Source organism: Phyllostomus discolor, chromosome 10 (assembly GCF_004126475.2).
Source record: "Phyllostomus discolor isolate MPI-MPIP mPhyDis1 chromosome 10, mPhyDis1.pri.v3, whole genome shotgun sequence".
Classification (NCBI taxonomy): domain Eukaryota; kingdom Metazoa; phylum Chordata; class Mammalia; order Chiroptera; family Phyllostomidae; genus Phyllostomus; species Phyllostomus discolor.
This window is the reverse complement of record NC_040912.2, coordinates 59537468-59555427: the sequence shown is the minus strand read 5'-3', so window position 1 is coordinate 59555427 and position 17960 is coordinate 59537468. Positions and strand designations below refer to the sequence as shown.

At 36.4% G+C, this 17960-nt stretch overlaps 1 protein-coding gene and 1 pseudogene across 1 annotated transcript; both read left to right on the top strand.

Moving 5' to 3' along the window:
* Positions 1 to 290: 290 nt before the first annotated feature.
* On the top strand, positions 291 to 2029 carry LOC114507296 (annotated as a pseudogene).
* Positions 2030 to 12792: 10763 nt separating this feature from the next.
* SMIM30 (small integral membrane protein 30) lies at positions 12793 to 17082 on the top strand. Its single transcript, XM_036010820.1, has 3 exons — positions 12793 to 12864; positions 13232 to 13318; positions 13749 to 17082. The coding sequence occupies exon 3, from the start codon at positions 13795 to 13797 to the stop codon at positions 13969 to 13971; it is 177 nt and encodes a 58-aa protein (XP_035866713.1). The 5' UTR covers positions 12793 to 12864; positions 13232 to 13318; positions 13749 to 13794; the 3' UTR covers positions 13972 to 17082.
* Positions 17083 to 17960: the final 878 nt, after the last annotated feature.

Below are 17960 nucleotides of genomic sequence, written 5' to 3'. Positions count from 1 at the left end.
AGTGAAGGGGGAAATGGGACAACTGTAGTAGCATAATCAATAAAATATATTAAAAAATAAATATTTAGCTGATCTAATGTGAAATAAATATGATAGAATGTGGTAGGTTCTATAATATATCATGAAATTTTTTTCTTCCACAATCTCAGGTGAGTTCTATCATCAGTCAGCCTCATTAAATTTATGCTTATTTTGGACACACTTTGCCACATAATTCATCTCATAAATGTCCACAGCAATAGGCAAGGAGGAAGATGATAAGACAGCTGCTGTCCTGTGTACTAGATTGTGGCACCGAGTATACAAATCTAGGACATGCTGGAAATACAAAGCCACAGTTCATCATCTCTTCCTGTATTGTTATTAAGGAGTTATTAAGGAGCAAATGTGGGAGCTCAAGGTAAAGGAGAGTGATGAAAGGTGTTGATGATGGAGACTTCTTCATTGGTAATGAAGCAAGACGAAAACCTACATATACAACAAAGTGGCCAATTAACAATGGTATAGTTGAAGATGGAATTTGATGGAAAGTTTTATGGAACAAATGATCTTTAAATAATTAATACCAGAACCTGAAGACCATTATTTTCTTTTGACTGAAACTCCTCTGAACATTCTAGAAAACAGGGAATATACTGGTTAAATAATGTTTGTGTTCTTCAATATTCCAGGCTTGTACATTGCTATGCAGGCCTTTCTTGCCTTAGCTGCATCCTGGACCTCAAGACAAGTAGGAGACCAGACATTGACTAATACAGTAATAGAAAGTAAAGATCATGTCACTCATGTCATCACTGTGGCTAAAGGGTATGTCATTGGCAACTGTATTAAACACATTTCCATCACAGGACAAAATATAACATACTTTATTCAGCAATTGATGAGAGAGCAAGAAGTAGAAATCCCTCCAGAGCAATCCTTGGAAACTGCTAAGGCAGTAAAGGAGCACTATGGTTATGTCTGCCCAGATTTAGTAAAAGAATTTAACAATTATTACAGAAGGATCAAAGTGGATTAAATAGTGTACTGAATTCAGTGTTATCTTGAAGAAAGACTTTTCCATTGATGTTTGTTATGAAAGATTCCTGGGCACTGAAATCTTCTTTCATCCAGAGTATGCTAATCTAGATTTTACTCAGCCTATCTCAGAACTTGTAGTTGAAGAAATTTAGGATTGTCTTATTGATGTTAAACTTCCTCTCTATAAGTATATTGTTCTTTCTGGAGGATCAACCATGGCCATGGATTTTGAATGTTGCTTGAAAACAGCTTTGAAAAGAACTGTACATGAAGCTGAAGTAAAGTGAGGAATTGAATTGTGGTAGGTTGAAGCAAAAACCTATCAATGTACAAGTCATTCATTACACACTACCTGCAACGATCTGCAGTTTGGTTTGGAAGATCAAATCTGTCTCCCATACTCAAGTTCTACCAAGTATGCCACACCAAAAAGGATTATGAAGGCATACATTTGTCATCACAATCCAGTATTTGGAGTCATGTTGTTAAATTGACTTCATAGTTATTGAGATTAGGGAGGTAAATAATCTTTCTGATGACATGTCTGCTTGAATGGATTTGAGATTTTAACCCTGACTTGAAATAATAACCAAGTATAATTATAATAGAATGCTTTAATAAATATATCAACATGTAAATGTAGAAGGAAGCCAAAATGATGTTTTACTTTAGATTGACTATATGAATATTATGTGTAACTAAAAGAAGTGGATTTTAGTCCTTTCTGTGCCCTAATATCTCATATATTATTGAATTATCCAAGACTTGAGGAAAATTATCAGTATGTCTACAGCCTATAATGCTTGAATTGTACACTTCTAAGTATGAAATGTAAGATCTTGATTATATTTCATACTTTTTATATTTTGGAGGAAAGGTCAAAGAAAAACTAGTATTGAAGTACAAAAAAAGTGACTAAGCAAAGGATAAATTCTAAAAATAGCCTCATGAGACTTGATATACACACATGCTCATGAGGTTCCAGTTATTTTCATTGCTACCATCTTCCTGTGCTGCCCCAATCATTTTCTTTGCAAGTGTTGGGAACTGTAGGTGGGCTCTGCCTGCAGAGCCCCCCTCACTGTCTGCCATAGATGAAAATAAGTCTACCAAGACATGATCTACTTAGGGAGGAAAGGTGACTAATCTCTCAAAGGAGAAGGGCCAGGAGCCTATTCCTCAATGGGCTTTTACTGGGTTTAATTTGCATTAGAATACAGGGCATATACATAAAGCTCATCAATCATTGTCAGACAGTAAGGATCAAACAATAGATAACATTCAAAGAACTGTGAGGGCTTATTTTGGGTCAGGGTCAGATAGTTAAAGGACCATAAAACTTTGGGAAACAAACTCATTTCATGCTTGGACCCTTATCATTTAAACTGAGGGTATTAGCAAAGTAGGTTTCATATGATTTTATGCATTCTTTTTTAGGCTTGATCACCCTGGGAAACCTGCTCTTTCCAGAACAGGGCCCCAGCCACCTCTAGCTTTGTTTCAGGCTTAAGTCAGGCAGTGGAAGTAAGGCAGCCAGTATAGTAGGAGACTTCTTGCAGACAGAATGAGGACTCAGGCTATGTCAAAGTCAAAGGGTGAGGGTCCATCATCTCCTTTTTCTATAGCCCCCCCAAGTCCTTCCCTGAGGGCCCCCTCATGACTATGTCTGTCTTAGGTCATCCCTCCCTTGAGGAATCTTACCCATCATTGGCTTTAGTGGTCATCTGCTCAGGGCAAAGCAGGGTGAAGTAAAGTGGGTAGAGGCAGTATCCATGCCAGGGAGATAAGCTTTGTCTCCTTAGTGGCTTATGGTTCCAAGGTCTCTTTACTCAGCCTTAGCCATGGGGGGTTACAGCTTCTGAAACCAGACAGGGAAGTTCCCAACAGGGAACTAAGAAACTAGTATTTTGGATTAACTGATGCCTGTCAGTGCTTTCTGATTACTCATGTTCTGTTTGTTGCTTTAAAGGAAAAGTAATGGCAGGACTGTTGGACCAGTATTGCAGACCTGTAGCATCATTTCTTATTAAAAGGAAGAATTTGATTACCAAAGTTTGTCTAATTAAAATTTAACACCATTCTAATAAAGGCACAAATTTCTTTAAAAAATGGAACTACATCAAACCAAAGAGTCTTTGCATTCCAAAGGAAACCTTCAACAAAATGGAAAGAAACTTACTGAATGGGAGAAGATATCATCTAATAATATATTGTATAAGGGGTTAATATCCAAAGTATATAAAGAACACATACAACTTAACACCAAAAAACCAGGGTAGAGTACGAAAAAGAGCTGAGTACATGAATAGACATTTCTCCAAAGAGGACATATATTATAGATGGCCAATGGTCATATATGAAAATATTCTCACATCACTAATCATCAGAAAAATGCAAATTAAAGCCACAATGTGATATCACCTGTCAGAATGGCTATTATCAGTAAATCAACAAACAAAAACTGTTGGCAAGGACATGGACAAAAAGGAACCCTTATACACTGTTTGTGGGACTGTAAATTGGAAAACAGTATGGAGGTTTCTCAAAAAATTAAAAATATAAATACTATATATCCCAGCATTCCTCACCTGGGTATTTATATAAAGAACTCCAAACACTAATTCAAGAAAATATATGTACCGCTAAGTCCATTGCAGCATTACTAATAGCCAAACTATGGAAGAAATCTAAGTAACCAACAATAAACAGATAAAAAAGAGGTGGTACATATTTATGATAAAATATTATTAAGCCACAAAACAAAAGAATAAAATCTTGCCATTTACAACATGGATAGAACAAGACAGCATTGTACTAAGTGAAATGAGTCTGACAGAAAAAGAAAAACACCATATGATTCACTTATATATAGAAACTAAAAACAAAATAAACAAACATCACAGAAAGAAACTCAGAATACAGACCCTGAAAGGATGGTTGCCAAATGAAAGGAATTTAGGAGATGGTGAAAAAGGAAAAGGAAGAAGATGTACAAAATGTCAGATGTTAAAACATCCAAGATAGTGGGAAAGTAGGTGGAATTTACACTCATATACATCCAAAACTAAGTTAAAATTACAAATAAATTATAGAACAATCAGATGGCCAGAAGATGGCAGCAAGGTAGGTGGGAGCTGAACCCACTTGTTTCTATACCCAACTGGGACACCTAGCCAATCATCTGAAGAATGGAGTGAACAGCCAACAGAATCTCAGCTGACATGAAGTTTGGGAGCCAAAGGTTGCAGAGGACATTTAAAAGTGGGTAGTAATAAGATTTTGTAGGCCAATGGGAAGGTCCCTGGGCCCTGAGCCAGAGACCATGGCTACCACAGGAGCTTTGGAGGAAAGCCAGGTCAGTGATTGTAACTTTGTAGCTCCCTCCAATCCCAGAGCAGAGAAGTTGCAGACCCATGCCAGGAGAAACTTGGATGCTTAAAATCGCCGGGGGATAAATATCCAGTAAGAGACACACAGCCAGCAACACCCTGGCTGGGACTATGGTTGCCAGCTGGGTAACTACCAGAGAAATTAGAGAACTGGGTGACACCGGAAGATGGCATAAGAGTTGGACTGCAATTGGCCATGACCCAGATAGTCTCTGGAATGGTCAGAGAGTTGATCTGTGTGGAAAGCCAGGTTCTTGATAGGAATGGATGGCCATAACCAAGAGGAATTCACTCAGAAAATGCTATCAGATACTGTGCAAGGAAATGTCCTTTGCAACAGCAGCGCAAATAAAGAGGGAAGAGGGGAGCACAATTTGCTCCCAATCATGGTGCCTCATGTGTTGATCAAAGAGGGGCAGCAAGGTATCAGAGGGGTAGCAGCACCCCTAGAGACTTAATTCAATCTGGGAACTAAACTTCCCTGAAGGGACTTTGCATGCATGCATGGAGTGCCCAGGCCAACAAAGAGGGAAGACGAGAGGTGCTATTTGCTCCCACTCAGTGCACTTCACAGACTGATCCAAGAGTTGCACAACAAGGTATCCACCTATAGGTGTCTGCCTGGCACATACACACAGAGTAGACAGTGTGGGCTGCCTAAAATGGAGAGACAATGTAAGAACCTGTAATCAGAAGGAATGGAAGACACCCACTAAAAGAGCTAAATGAAATGGAGGAAAGTAAGCAACCAGATATAGAAGTCAAAAGAATGGTTATAAGGATGCTCAAGGAACTAACAGATAACTACAAGGAACTGAATGGGGACTATCATAGTATGAAAAAGGAATGAGAAAATATAATAAGAACCAGAAAGAAATTAAGAATATAATTTCTGAAATAAAAAACACATTAGAAGGAATTACAAGCATGCTTGATGAAGCAGAGGACTGAATTAGTAAGCTGGAATACCAGGTACAAAGAAATAGCCAGATAGAGAAGCTGCATGAAAAAAAAGACTCAAATAATATGAAGATACCTTAAGGGAACTGCAAGGCAACATAAAATGCAACAACATTCAAATCATAGGAATACCAGAAAGAGAAGAAAAGGGCCAAGGGATAGAAACCCTATTTGAAAAAAAATAATGACAGAAAACTATGCAAATTACAGAGTGGAAAAGCCATGAAAGGTCAGGAAGCACAGAGGGTCCCAACCAAGATGAACACAAAGAGGCTTACTGCAAGACACATCATAATTAAAATGCCAGTTGTAAAGAAAAAGAGACAGTCTTAAAAGAAAGAAAGAAGAAACAAGAAGTAACATACAAGGGAACTCAGATAAGGGTAGCAGATGATTTCTCAACAGAAAACACTACAGTCCAGAAGTGAATGGCAAGAAATATTCCAAGGAATGAAAAGCAAACTCCTGCAACCAACACTACTGTACCCAGTGAGGATCTCAATTAAAATGGAAGGCAAAGTAAGGAGTTTCCCAGACAGAAGTAGAATGAAAGAACACCAGCACTGCACAAAAACAGTACTTCAAGATATGCTAAAGGCACTGCTCAAAGAAGAGGAAAAAAAAAAAAAAACAGCCAGAGAAAGAGGAACACAGGTACAAAAGGGGGGGATAAATACCTATCAGTAATATCCTCCAATGTTAATGGATTTTTGCTCCGATCAAAAGGCATAGGGTAGATGAATGGATGAGAATATATGATCCACACAGATGCTGCAAAAAGACACACCTCAGAAAAAAGACCTAAACAGACTGAAAAAGAACTGTTGGAAACAAAATATTCCAAGCAAATGGACAGGGACAAAGGCTGGTGTAACAATACTTTTATCAGACAAAATAGACTTCAAAAGAAAGGCCAAAAAGAGAGATACAGAAGGACACTTCATTATAATCAAGGGAAGAATCCATTAAGAAGACATAAACATTGTAAATATATATCACCCAACATAGCACACCCAAATACATAAGGGAAATCCTGGAGAACTTCAAGAAACATATAGATTTCACATACTTATACTAGAGGATTTTAACACACCACTGTCAACCATGGATAGATCTTCCAAACAAAATAAGAGCAAGGATTTTGGGGCATTAAACAATGCCCTAGATCAAATGGACTTAACTGATATATACAGAACTTTACATCCCAAAGAAGCAAAATACACATTATTTTCAAATGTACATGGAACATTTTTAAAGATAGACCACATGATAGAACACAAAACAAGATTAACAAATTCCAGAAAATTGAAATCATATCAAGCATTTTCTCGAACTACAAGTGACTGAACTAGAAACCAAAGAACAAACACAAAAACACTTAAATTCATAGAGATTGAAGAGCGCCCCATTAAACAATGAACAAGTTTATAATGAGATCATGAAGAAATCAAAAAGTTTCTGTAAACAAATGAAAATTAACAAACAACAGTACAAAATCTATCAGACACAGCAAAGGCAGTCCTGAGAGAAAAGTTCATAGAGATACAGGCCTACATAAAAAAGATAGAAATATTCCAAAGAATCAACCTATCCCTACAATGACAAGAACTGTATGAATAACAACAAAAAAAGCCTAGAACAAATAGAAGGAATGAAATAACCAAGATCAGAGCAAAATTAAATGACATAGAGACTAAAAGAACAACCAAAGATCAATAAATCCAGGATCTCGTTCTTTGAAAAGATAAACAAAAATAGACAAGCTTTTAAGCAGACTTATCAAGATAAAAAGAGAAAGGACCCAAATAAATAAAGTCAGAATTGGAAGAGGATAGATTACAACTTACATCCCAGAAATACAAAGAATTGTAAGAAATTACTACAAAAAACTAACCCCAAGAATGAAAACCTGGGTGAAATGGAAAAATTTCTATAAAAATATAATCTTCCAAAACTGAATCAAGAAGAAGCATAAAGCCTGGACAGACTGATAACAACTAGTGAGATTCAAGCAATAATCAACGAATTCTGACCACACAAAAACCGGGGACTGGAATGTTACACAGGACAATTTTATAAAACATTTAAGGAAGAGCTAACCCCTATCTTTCTCAGATTATTCCAAAAAATTCAACAAGAAGGAAGACTCCCAAACTCTTTTCATGAAGCCAGCATCATCCTAATCCCAAAGCCAAATAAAGACACAACAAAAAAAGAAAACTACATCCCAATAATGCTGATGAACATAGATGCTAAAATCCCCAACAAAATATTGGCAAACCACATCCAACAATACACTGAAAAGATCATACACCAGGATCAAGTGGGATTCATCCCAGGGGTACAAGGGTATTACAATATTCACAAGTCAATCAATGTAATATGTTACATAAATAAAAGGATGGACAAAAATCATGTGATCATATTAATAGTGTGGAAAATGCATTTGATAATAGCAAGCACCCATTAATGATAAAAAACACTCAGCAAAGTGGGAATAGGGTAGGCATACCAAAATATAATAAAGACCCTATTCAAGAAACCTACAGCCAATAGCATACTTAATGGAAAAATCTAAAAGCTTTCTCACTAAGATCAGGAACATGACAAAGATGTCTGCTTTCTCCAATTCTATTCAACATAGTGCTGGAAATCCCAGCAACATCAATCAGACAAGAAAAATAAAAGCCATCCATTTTGGAAAGGAGGAAGTAAAACTGTCACTGTTTCCCAATGACATGGTAGTTTAAATAGAAAGCCCTATGGACTCCACCAAAAAACTACTCAACCTAGTGACTGACTTTGGGGGAAAAACAGATATAAAGTCAATATCAGAAACCAAAGGCATTTTTGTACACCAACAACAAAATATCAGACACAGAAATCAGGGAAAAAAAATCTTATTTGCTATAGCAACAAGAAAAGTAAAGTACCTAGGAATAAACCTAGCCAAGGAGGTAAAAAGCCCTGTACTCAGAAAACTACACAACACTGAAGAAAGAAATTAAGGAAGACAAATAAATGGAAGCATATACCATGTCATGGGTTGGAAGAATTAACATTATCAAAACGTCCATACTACCCAAAGCAATTTACAGATTCAATGCAATATCTATTAAAGTACAAATGGCATATTTCACAGACATATAACAAACATTTCAAATATATATATGGAACCATAAACAATTCTGAATAGCCTCAGCAATTTTGAGAAAGAAATACAAAACAGTAGGGATCACAATACCTGATATCAAGCTGTATTACAAGGCCACTGTAATCAGAACAATTTGGTAATGGCTAAGAACAGACACATGGACCAATGAAACAGAATAGAGAGCTGTGAAAAGAAAACATATTTCTATGGTCAATCAATATTCAACAAAGGGAGAATGGACATAAAATGGAGAAAAAATAGCCTTTTCAACAAATGATGTTGGGAGATCTGGACAGCTATATCCAAAAAAGTGAAACTTGACCACCAACTTACACCATATACCCAAATAAACTCAAGATGGATAAAAGACTTAAATATAAGTTGTGACACCATGGAAGTCCTAGAGGAGAACATAGGCTGGAAAATTTCAGATATCCCAGATAAGCGACACTTTCACCAATATTTCCCCTAGAGCAAGGGATATAAAGGAAAGAATAAACAAATGTGACTTCATCAAATTAAAAAGCTTCTGTATGGCTAAAGAAAACATCAGCAAAATGAAAAGAGAACCAACCATATGGGAAAACATACGTGTGAGTGATACCTTGGAGAAGGGTTTGATCCCCAAAATAATTAGGAACTCATGTGACTGCACACCAGAAAGACAGGCAATCCAATTGAAAAATAGGCAAATGACTTGAGCATACACTTCTCCAAGGAGCACATACATAGGGCCCAGAGACATATGAAAGGATGCTCAGCATCACTAGCCATCAGAGAGATGAAAATTAAAACCCCCGCAAAGAAGGGTGATGATCTTACAGGAACATTTATAAAGGAGTCATAGGCAAAGACAAAGGGCGTAGAATATTGAATGTGAGAGATGGGTTTGGGTAGGGCAGGTGAGAGTAATGAGGGTAAAATGGTGACAACTGTAATTGCACAATAACAAAAAAAATGTCCAGACAAACCAAGGCAATCTATAGATTCAATGCAATTCCTATTAAAAACCAATGGCATACTTCACAGTTCTAAGACAAATATTTCAAGTTTTTATGGAACCAAAAATGTCCCCAATTAGCCTCAGCAATCTTGAAAAAGAACAAATTAGGAGAGATCACAATACCTGATATCACACTATACTATAAGGCTATTGTAATCAAAACAGTCAGGCACAAGGACAGACACATAAATCAATGGAACAGAATAGAGTGTCCACAAATAAACTCAGGTCTCTATTGTCAATATTTGACAAATGGGACATACAGTGGAGTAAAAATAGCCTCTTCAATAAATGATACTGGAAGAGCTAGACTGGCAAATGTAAAAGTGAAACTTAGCCACCAACTTACACCATACACCAGAATAAACTCAAAATGGATAAAAGACTTTAATATAAGAAATGACATCATGAAAGTCCTAGAGAAAAATATAGGCAGGAAAATTTTAGATATCCCATATAGCAACTGGTACATTTACACAGTGGAATATCATGTAGCCAGAAAAAGGCAGAAACTCCCACCCTTCATGACAGCATGGATGGAACTGGAGAATATTATTCTAAGTGAAATAAGCCAGGTAGTGAAATAAAAATACCATATGATCTCACCAATAATAGGAATCTAATGAACAAAATAAACTGAAGAACAATATAGAACCATAATCATGACAATATGGAACAGACTGACAGTGACCAATAGGAAGGGGAAGGGGGATAATAGTGGAAAGAAAGGGAAGGCACTAGTTAAAGAACAGGTATGAGTGACCCACAGACATGGACAATGGTGTGGAATTGACTGTGGGTGTAGGGGTGGGATGGATGGCGGTGGACAAAGGGGGAAAAATTGGGACAACTTTAACAGAATAACAATAAAAAAATCTTAAAGTATAGCAATAAAGTGTGATTAGAATGTAATGAGCATGGATGGTTGGTGGGTTGACCTCAAAGAGGCAGGCAGAGGTCAGAATGTTTAGGGCTTTGTGGGTCTTGAAATGGAGTTTGGATTTAATGTGATCCAACTGGAGAGTTTTAAGCACAGCTATAAATTATATAATTTTTAAAAAAATCACCAATTAGGGTAGTAAGAAAACAAAACTGAGAACTAGGATACCATGCTATTCCCCAAACTAGGACAGTAATAAAGCACACAAAAGCAATACCTTTATTAAATTTGCATGATTGAGATGGGTGTTGGTTAGGAGAATTTAGCCAATTATATTTTAAAACTATGGAGGCCCAAAACATGCCTATACAAACTTCTGCTACTTTTTTTTCAGATGGGAGAGGTCATTACTTGACTTTTACTCTATTGCTATAAAAATAAATGCACTTTACCATCTACAGCCTCTTCAAATTTAAAAGCAATTATTATCTTCAATGTTAACACACCTAGAAACAAGTCTGTGATAATACTAACTTTAAAGTAGTCTCTGCTAACTTGAGCTAACTGAAATAAACATAGGGAAAAATTAAATGCACAGAATGTTCACACTAGAATATAAAAGAATATTTGGAAGCCATAAAAATAGCTCCTATTTGAAATGTAATTGATTAAAAAGGCACAATACTAAAAGTAGATCAAGCAAATGAGTCAAAGAGAGAACTCGTTAAAATAATCAAGTTCAGAGAAGCAATGCAGACAATGTTAGGACAAGAATTTCAAGGTCTGGTCAGTTCTTACTAAATGCTAATCTTGCCAAATGTTAAAATATAGTACAGTATTTTGCAGATGCAGCTATAAACTGAATGAAACTGATGGGGTCTTACCCCATAAATATAGCCAACTGCAAGAAAGAAAATTAACACGTAATTAACAAAGTATTGTATATGAGCAATGGCTAAGATTTTCTTTTTGGAGACAGAGGTTTGGATGTGGATACCCTACATCCTTTACTTGTGTCAACCGTGTCTCATTCTTGTTTAGAGCACCCTCAACAACAAACCCCTTTTGAGTTTGATAACATTATTGTGTAGTTATCCTCAGACTTCCAATTTGCAAGACACCTTGATTTGGTACTTCTTTGTCTCTAATAAAATCTTGTTGGTACATTTATTTATTATTATTATTAGCTAAATAGTTATTGGCCAACATTACTGAGCACTAACTGGGTGTGTGTTGAGGTACCAATAAAGTTTTGCTGTCAGTCTAGAGAGATTGTGTAAGGAAAAGACAACCATCATGCTATTTATGGGCATTGTACTGCTGCATCTGAAAAAATGAATCTGAGAGACTGAGACTTTCAGATAGGGCAGGTGACTTCATCCCTAATCAACATCATTAATAACTGACAATCTGAGGGTATCAAATAAATTGTGGAGCCAGTAAATGAGTTGAGAAGTCTGTGACTAGAAAGGTATAGTAATGACTTCACAGATATTTGACTTCAAGAGATTCAGAAGAGGTTATGACTTATATATGCAAATAGTTCAGTCCTGTGATTTAAAAGGAAGTTTATATCTTTTCATACATGTTTGGGGACATTTAGAGTGGTTATCATAAAAACATGAGTGAGAAACAATCACTAAATTGTACCATATACTGCATTCCTGAACTAATATGGAAACTTAGAACTTGAATCATATAAATGTTCTTAAAGCGCTGTAACCATTTCTTCCAAAACTTTTATCTGTTTTCCCCTCTACAAGTAGCTTTAACATTTTCCAAAACGTCTTAAAATGTTTTCTGTCCATTGGTTAAAAAGAATTAACAGACTCATAAGGCACATTTGTTAGATGGTGGCAGTGGGTTCCCTTCAAAATTGTGGGAATCCTCTAGTTTATTTTTTTAATTTATTTTTTAATTGTTGTTCAAGTACAGTTTTCTGCCTTTTACTCCCATCCCAGTCCACCCCCCACAATGCTCCCCATGTCCCTCTCATTTCTCCGCACCCCCTAGTTTTTGTCCATGTGTCTTTTATACTTGTTCCTGTAAAACCTTACCCTTTTCCCCTGAAATTCCCTCAGAATCCTCTAGTTTAAAAGCATCTTAAACAGATGGCTCTGGCTCGGGTGACCTCTTCCTGCTTTTATTCACTTCAGTGGAAGATAAAGCCATAACATCTTGTTTGGGAAGGTTAAAAAAAAAAAGTTGCTGTCATTTTTTTTGTCGTTGTTGTTTTTACTATCAAGTAGCTTTCGTACAAACACACTAAACCAATTTATCTGTAAAAAATTGGGACAGTAGTAAGCCTCATACTCGGTACTATTCTTCCACAGAGCTTGGCGGTCACCTCTCTTCCAGCTAGAGGGGCACGCGGAAGTCGTGGTTGCGGCGATTGTGGGAAATGTAGTTTAGAGACACCGCCCTCCTTGCTATTCCTGTAATGGCTGCCTCCTGTAAGGTAATGTAGGAATTCTCTTAGAAAGGATAGTTGGGTTGCCACAGCGTATTTGTAAAACGGGGCAAATTTGCAGCCTGCCCAGCCAAGGCAGGGATTCTTTTTAATATCTTTAAAGTACTGGAACGAACTTGTCTGTCAATACGATTTTTTTTTTGTTTTTTTTTTAGTGTTTCCTGTGTGAGTGAACTGACCAACTTTGTCTAGTACCCCTGCTTGAACAAACTGTTTTCTCTAGTTATTACTAATTTCTCCCCCTTCCGTATCAGCTCCTTGATTTGCACTGACTGTAGCTGCCCTCTTAAAATAATATTAATGGTAATAGTAATGATTTTGAGTGATTTTTAAGTCCTTCCTCGTCTCATAATAGGCGTTGTCACGTGGAACCTCCTAGCTTCCGAGTTCCAGAAAGGGAGTATTTCAAGTCAGATACAATTGTACATATATCGTTTCTTTGGTAAGTTGTACTAATTCCCCACAAATTTATAGAGTTTTATTTGTGTGAGTTTTACCAGGTTTGTCTGTACTTCCTGGTTGAGAGAGACCCTAAGAAAATAATTTTTACTCACTAGGATATTTTAAGTTTCCAAGTGAGTCTCTTGGGCATTTTCTGTACTTATTATGTTCTGCTGTTCAGTTTGGTTGATTCTCACGTGATGGCATTGTAGACTGTGGAAAAATCGCTTGAGTTAATTATGAGAAAGGGCGATTAACCTCAAATGACCATCTTTAACTACCTTTTCCCTTAGCTTTTTTCCCAGTAAAATAAGAAGGTGTGTCTGAAATTTAAATTTAAAAAGTTGTGTAGATTGTCATGTATTCATAAGGTAATTTTTAAAAGGTAGGAATTTTAATGGTTCCTCTTTGTTTCCGTGTTTAATTTCTAGAAAACCTTCAGAGCTCAAGATCCAGCCATCCCAAGATCCCAACATCATGACCTCAGTTTCAGCACAGTTGCTAGTCCTCATTTCACTGCTTTTGATGCTACCTGTTGTTGAAGCAGTAGAAGCAGGAGATGCAATCACTCTCTTTTTATGTGTGGTTCTCTGCATTACAGGCATTTGTGCTTGTTTGGGGGTATATGCACGAAAGAGAAATGGAGAGGTATGACTTTGAAGAGCCTCCTGAATCAAACCTCACCCTGAAAATTTTTGCGCTGTTGAGGTTAAAAACTGAGCTTTGGTGTTTGAAAGTTCCTGAGAAACAAAAAACAGGGCAAATAGGAATAAATTGATACATGGAAAAGATGTTTTTTCATAACAAATAATGCACTGAAAAATGCAGTCTATAGTTTGTGTTTGCTAGTTAGAAGGAGGATCAAGTAACTCAGGTGGCTGAAATTTACATAAGTAATATTTAATAGTCTCAGAATTCTCAAAGCAATGAAATTGGGAGAAGGACACTTGCCTAGGATTCTAGGAAGTAGCCACTATTTAGTTGTAATCTCTGCCTCCTGTATTGTTAAGGAGACTTTTCTCTGTATTTTTACTAAATTTTTGTTATCTCCCAAGTGAATATTGTACCTAGGTATTAGATATAAAATATAGTCGATCAAAACTTAAAAAATTTATTTCTTGGGAAGAAAAGGTTTAAAAAATGTACTCAGTGTATCCAACATTGAAATGGAGAAAAGATTTAATGCAAAAAATATACTCTGTACTGACAGTGAAATAGAGAAGAAATATAATGTTAAAATCTTTATATTAACTAATACTCCCTTGATGAGAAATACTATAACAAATATAAACCCATTATGTTGCAAGTTAATGTATGGTGTCTGTTTTTTTGTTTAAGCTATTTCTTTGTGTGGACTTTTTATATAAGCTAAATAAGAAGGACAGGATACCTGACCTAACTGATCACACAAGTTTATAGAGTCACAATAAGTGGAAAATGAAAAATGAGCATAATGAAGGCAGGAGAGGAGGAAAATGTAGTAGCCTATACTGATTTACACACAACCCAATGAGACATACTTTTTCTGACCTTGCTACTTAATGTGTTCTCAAATCTGCAATATCACCTGGATACTCATTACAATGCAGGATCTCAGGCCCCATCCAACCAGTTGGATTAGAAGATGCATTTGTTTAGGAGCCCAGGCATATCTGCACATTTAAGTTTTAAAAATACTACTCTAACCTGTTTGAGTCCAAGAATTGCCCAACACACTGGATAAAAACTCAAATTCCCAAGTCCCTCTCAATTGTGTTGTAGTCATTGTAGGGTTAGATACTATAATCCTGTGTTTAAAAAGGGCCCCCAGTGATTCTTTCAATTCTGTAGATAAAAGCACCATAGAATAATCCAAGTAAATCAAACTACTTTAGTGTCTTACTAGAAGCAGGCAGTCAAGTTTCTTCCTAAAATAATGTATTATCTAACCTCTAACTGCAAGTGACATTGGAAACCTTAATTTTGGTCAGAAAACAGGCAGCAGCAACTTAGGATTCTGTTTACAGTGCATTTCTGCAGGTTGTAAGCAGACCTGGCTAATAAGGAATTTGATGGAGGGCACAAGGAGGGACAGCCATGCCGTAAAGACATTATAAAATCTGAATGGATCTGTTTTTGTCATAGCTATTGTTTAGTTTTGTTTTTTTAGCAGACAAAGCTCTAACATTTTTTATTCAGATAACTTGACATTTATACATTGTATCATAGTGGAACTCAATTTTACATGCTTTTTTTTTTTTTAAGATGGAAAAAGGAATACCGCTTGTGGGACAGTTTGTCCTGTCTCTTACAAACTAGTTCATTGGTACTGATGTAGGTAGAAAGGCTGCTGCTTTTTCCTCATATGCTTGAACTTCTCTATTGGCATTGGGGGGAAGCAAACCTAAACCACATTTTAAATCACAGTGCATTAGTCATTTAGTCACCTCCAGACATTATTTTTTCAATTGTTCAAAATAGCACTACAGGCAAACATTCTTTAATGAACATGTATTTCCACAAGTGCCCTAGAAGGAATTAGAAAACTACTATTTTCCTATTTTTCCCTTAGAAGTAGAGAATTATCATAAGGAGGTATTCAAAAATTTCGATGAATATAATTGGGTATATCTTTATTTTTAGCCCTTTTTCTCATCTGTGTAAGTTGGATTATATGATTTTGCCTGAAAAGAACAGAAACTCTTACAGTGGCTCTTAACCTTCAGGGAGACCAGCTTGTTTGAAATTCTGACAAAAGATATGCTAATTTTCTGAGAAAAATGCACGTACATGCTGGTATTTGTAGATTACTTTTAGAGAGTTCACAAGAGCTAAAGCCCATCCAGAAATCCAAAATTCCAAATTTCTGCTCTTGTGTTTCCTTTTTGAGTTTTTTTCCCAGTTCTGGAATTCCTTGATTTCCTCTGAGGGATAACACTGCTTTTAGAACAATTAGAGGAAAAATGGAATTGACAAATGTCTCCCAGGTGTCCAGCACAACTTGTAGATTTCCAGTAAATGCTCTGTACATGTTAACTTGGTTCAGTCCAGTTAAAAATGCAGAAGACTAATAGTTGAAATCAACAAGAAGTGCTGGTAACAAGCTTATTCTTCTAATGCCAAAAGTAGTGCATTTCCTACATCATTTCTCTGGCCGCTTTCAAGACATTCTTTTCACTATCCTTAATTTTTAAAAGTTTGAATGTGATATGTGCTATCTTTGGGTTTATCCTGTTTGGGGTTCACTCAGGTTCTTAAACCTTTAGGTTTATGTCTTCCCCAAATTTAAGTAACTTTTAGCCATTATATTTTTCAAATATTCTTTCTATACCATTCTGGGACTCCAGTGACCCAATAGTTAGATCTTTGGTTACAGTCCCACTTGTCCCCCAGGCTTCCTCATTATTTATTTATTTACTTATTTATTTATGTCTTCTGTTGTTCATTTTGGGTAATTTCTAGTGTTCTATCCTCAAGGTCACTGATTCTGCTGTTTTGTATTCAATTCTAAATTTCCTATCTGGCTTTTCATTGTAAGTTATTTCTTTGCTAAGACTTTCTATTTATTTTATTTGTTCCAACCATGTTTGTAATTGTTCATTGAAGCACTTTTATAAAAGATGCTTCCAAATTCTTATCAGATAATTCTAATATTTGTGTCATATCAGTATTGAATTTTGTATTGTCTTTTTCTAATTCAAGTTAACATCTTACTTGGTATGAGTGATTGTTTTCATTGATACCTGGACATTATGAATATTATATTAAAAAGACTGTGGGTCTTATTTAAATCTTGCATTTTATCAGACCTCTTCTGATACCACTCTCATAGGGGAAGGGAAGATACTGCCTCATCACTTCCAGATATAGGTAGAAGCCCAGGGAACACTTCATTACTGCTCTCCCTGGCCCTCCATTGACCCTCAGGGTGGAGTACCTTGTAGTAATAGTGGATGTCTAGACTCTCCCAAAATGGTCTCCACTGGCCCATGGCCATGTCTGAACCCATTGACATTTCTTGGTCACCAGCTTCTTTTAACACCTAATCAGAAGTTTATGAGACAAAAAGAAAATTCAGAGAATTTACCACCATGTTTTTCTTCTGTTCCTGAGGTCCCAGATGGTCTGCCTTCTTTCCACCTTTCAGAGTATTTTTATGTTTCAGGATTTTTAGCTGTTTTAGTGGGACAACAGCAAAAAGATTGTCTACTCCATTTTCCTGGAAGCAGAAGTCTTTGTGCATATTTAAAGAGTGAATTTTCTGGAGAGAGAAAACATCAGATAAATGATCAAGGTATTTCACTCACAGACCTTTGTCCTGTGATCTCCCACATCTTCCCCCCCCACGCCCAATGTATTGTTTATTCCTGTTTCACCCAGTAAGCTCAACTAGGGAGTATGACTAACAATGAAGAAGGCAAAAGTAGAGATGAAATAAGAAAAAATGGACCGTGTTCATATTTTGTCTGAGCATGGAGAGTACAAGTGGCAGGTGCTTGAAAAACTGATGTGATACCAAATACACTAACTGAAGGAACCAACCATATCCAGGAAATCTCAGTTGCTACACATCACATGCACCTTTGCCCCCTTAAGCTTTCTAAACTCTGCAGGGCTTATCAAATATCATTTCTAACCTTAGCTGTAGAAAAGGTTATATAGCT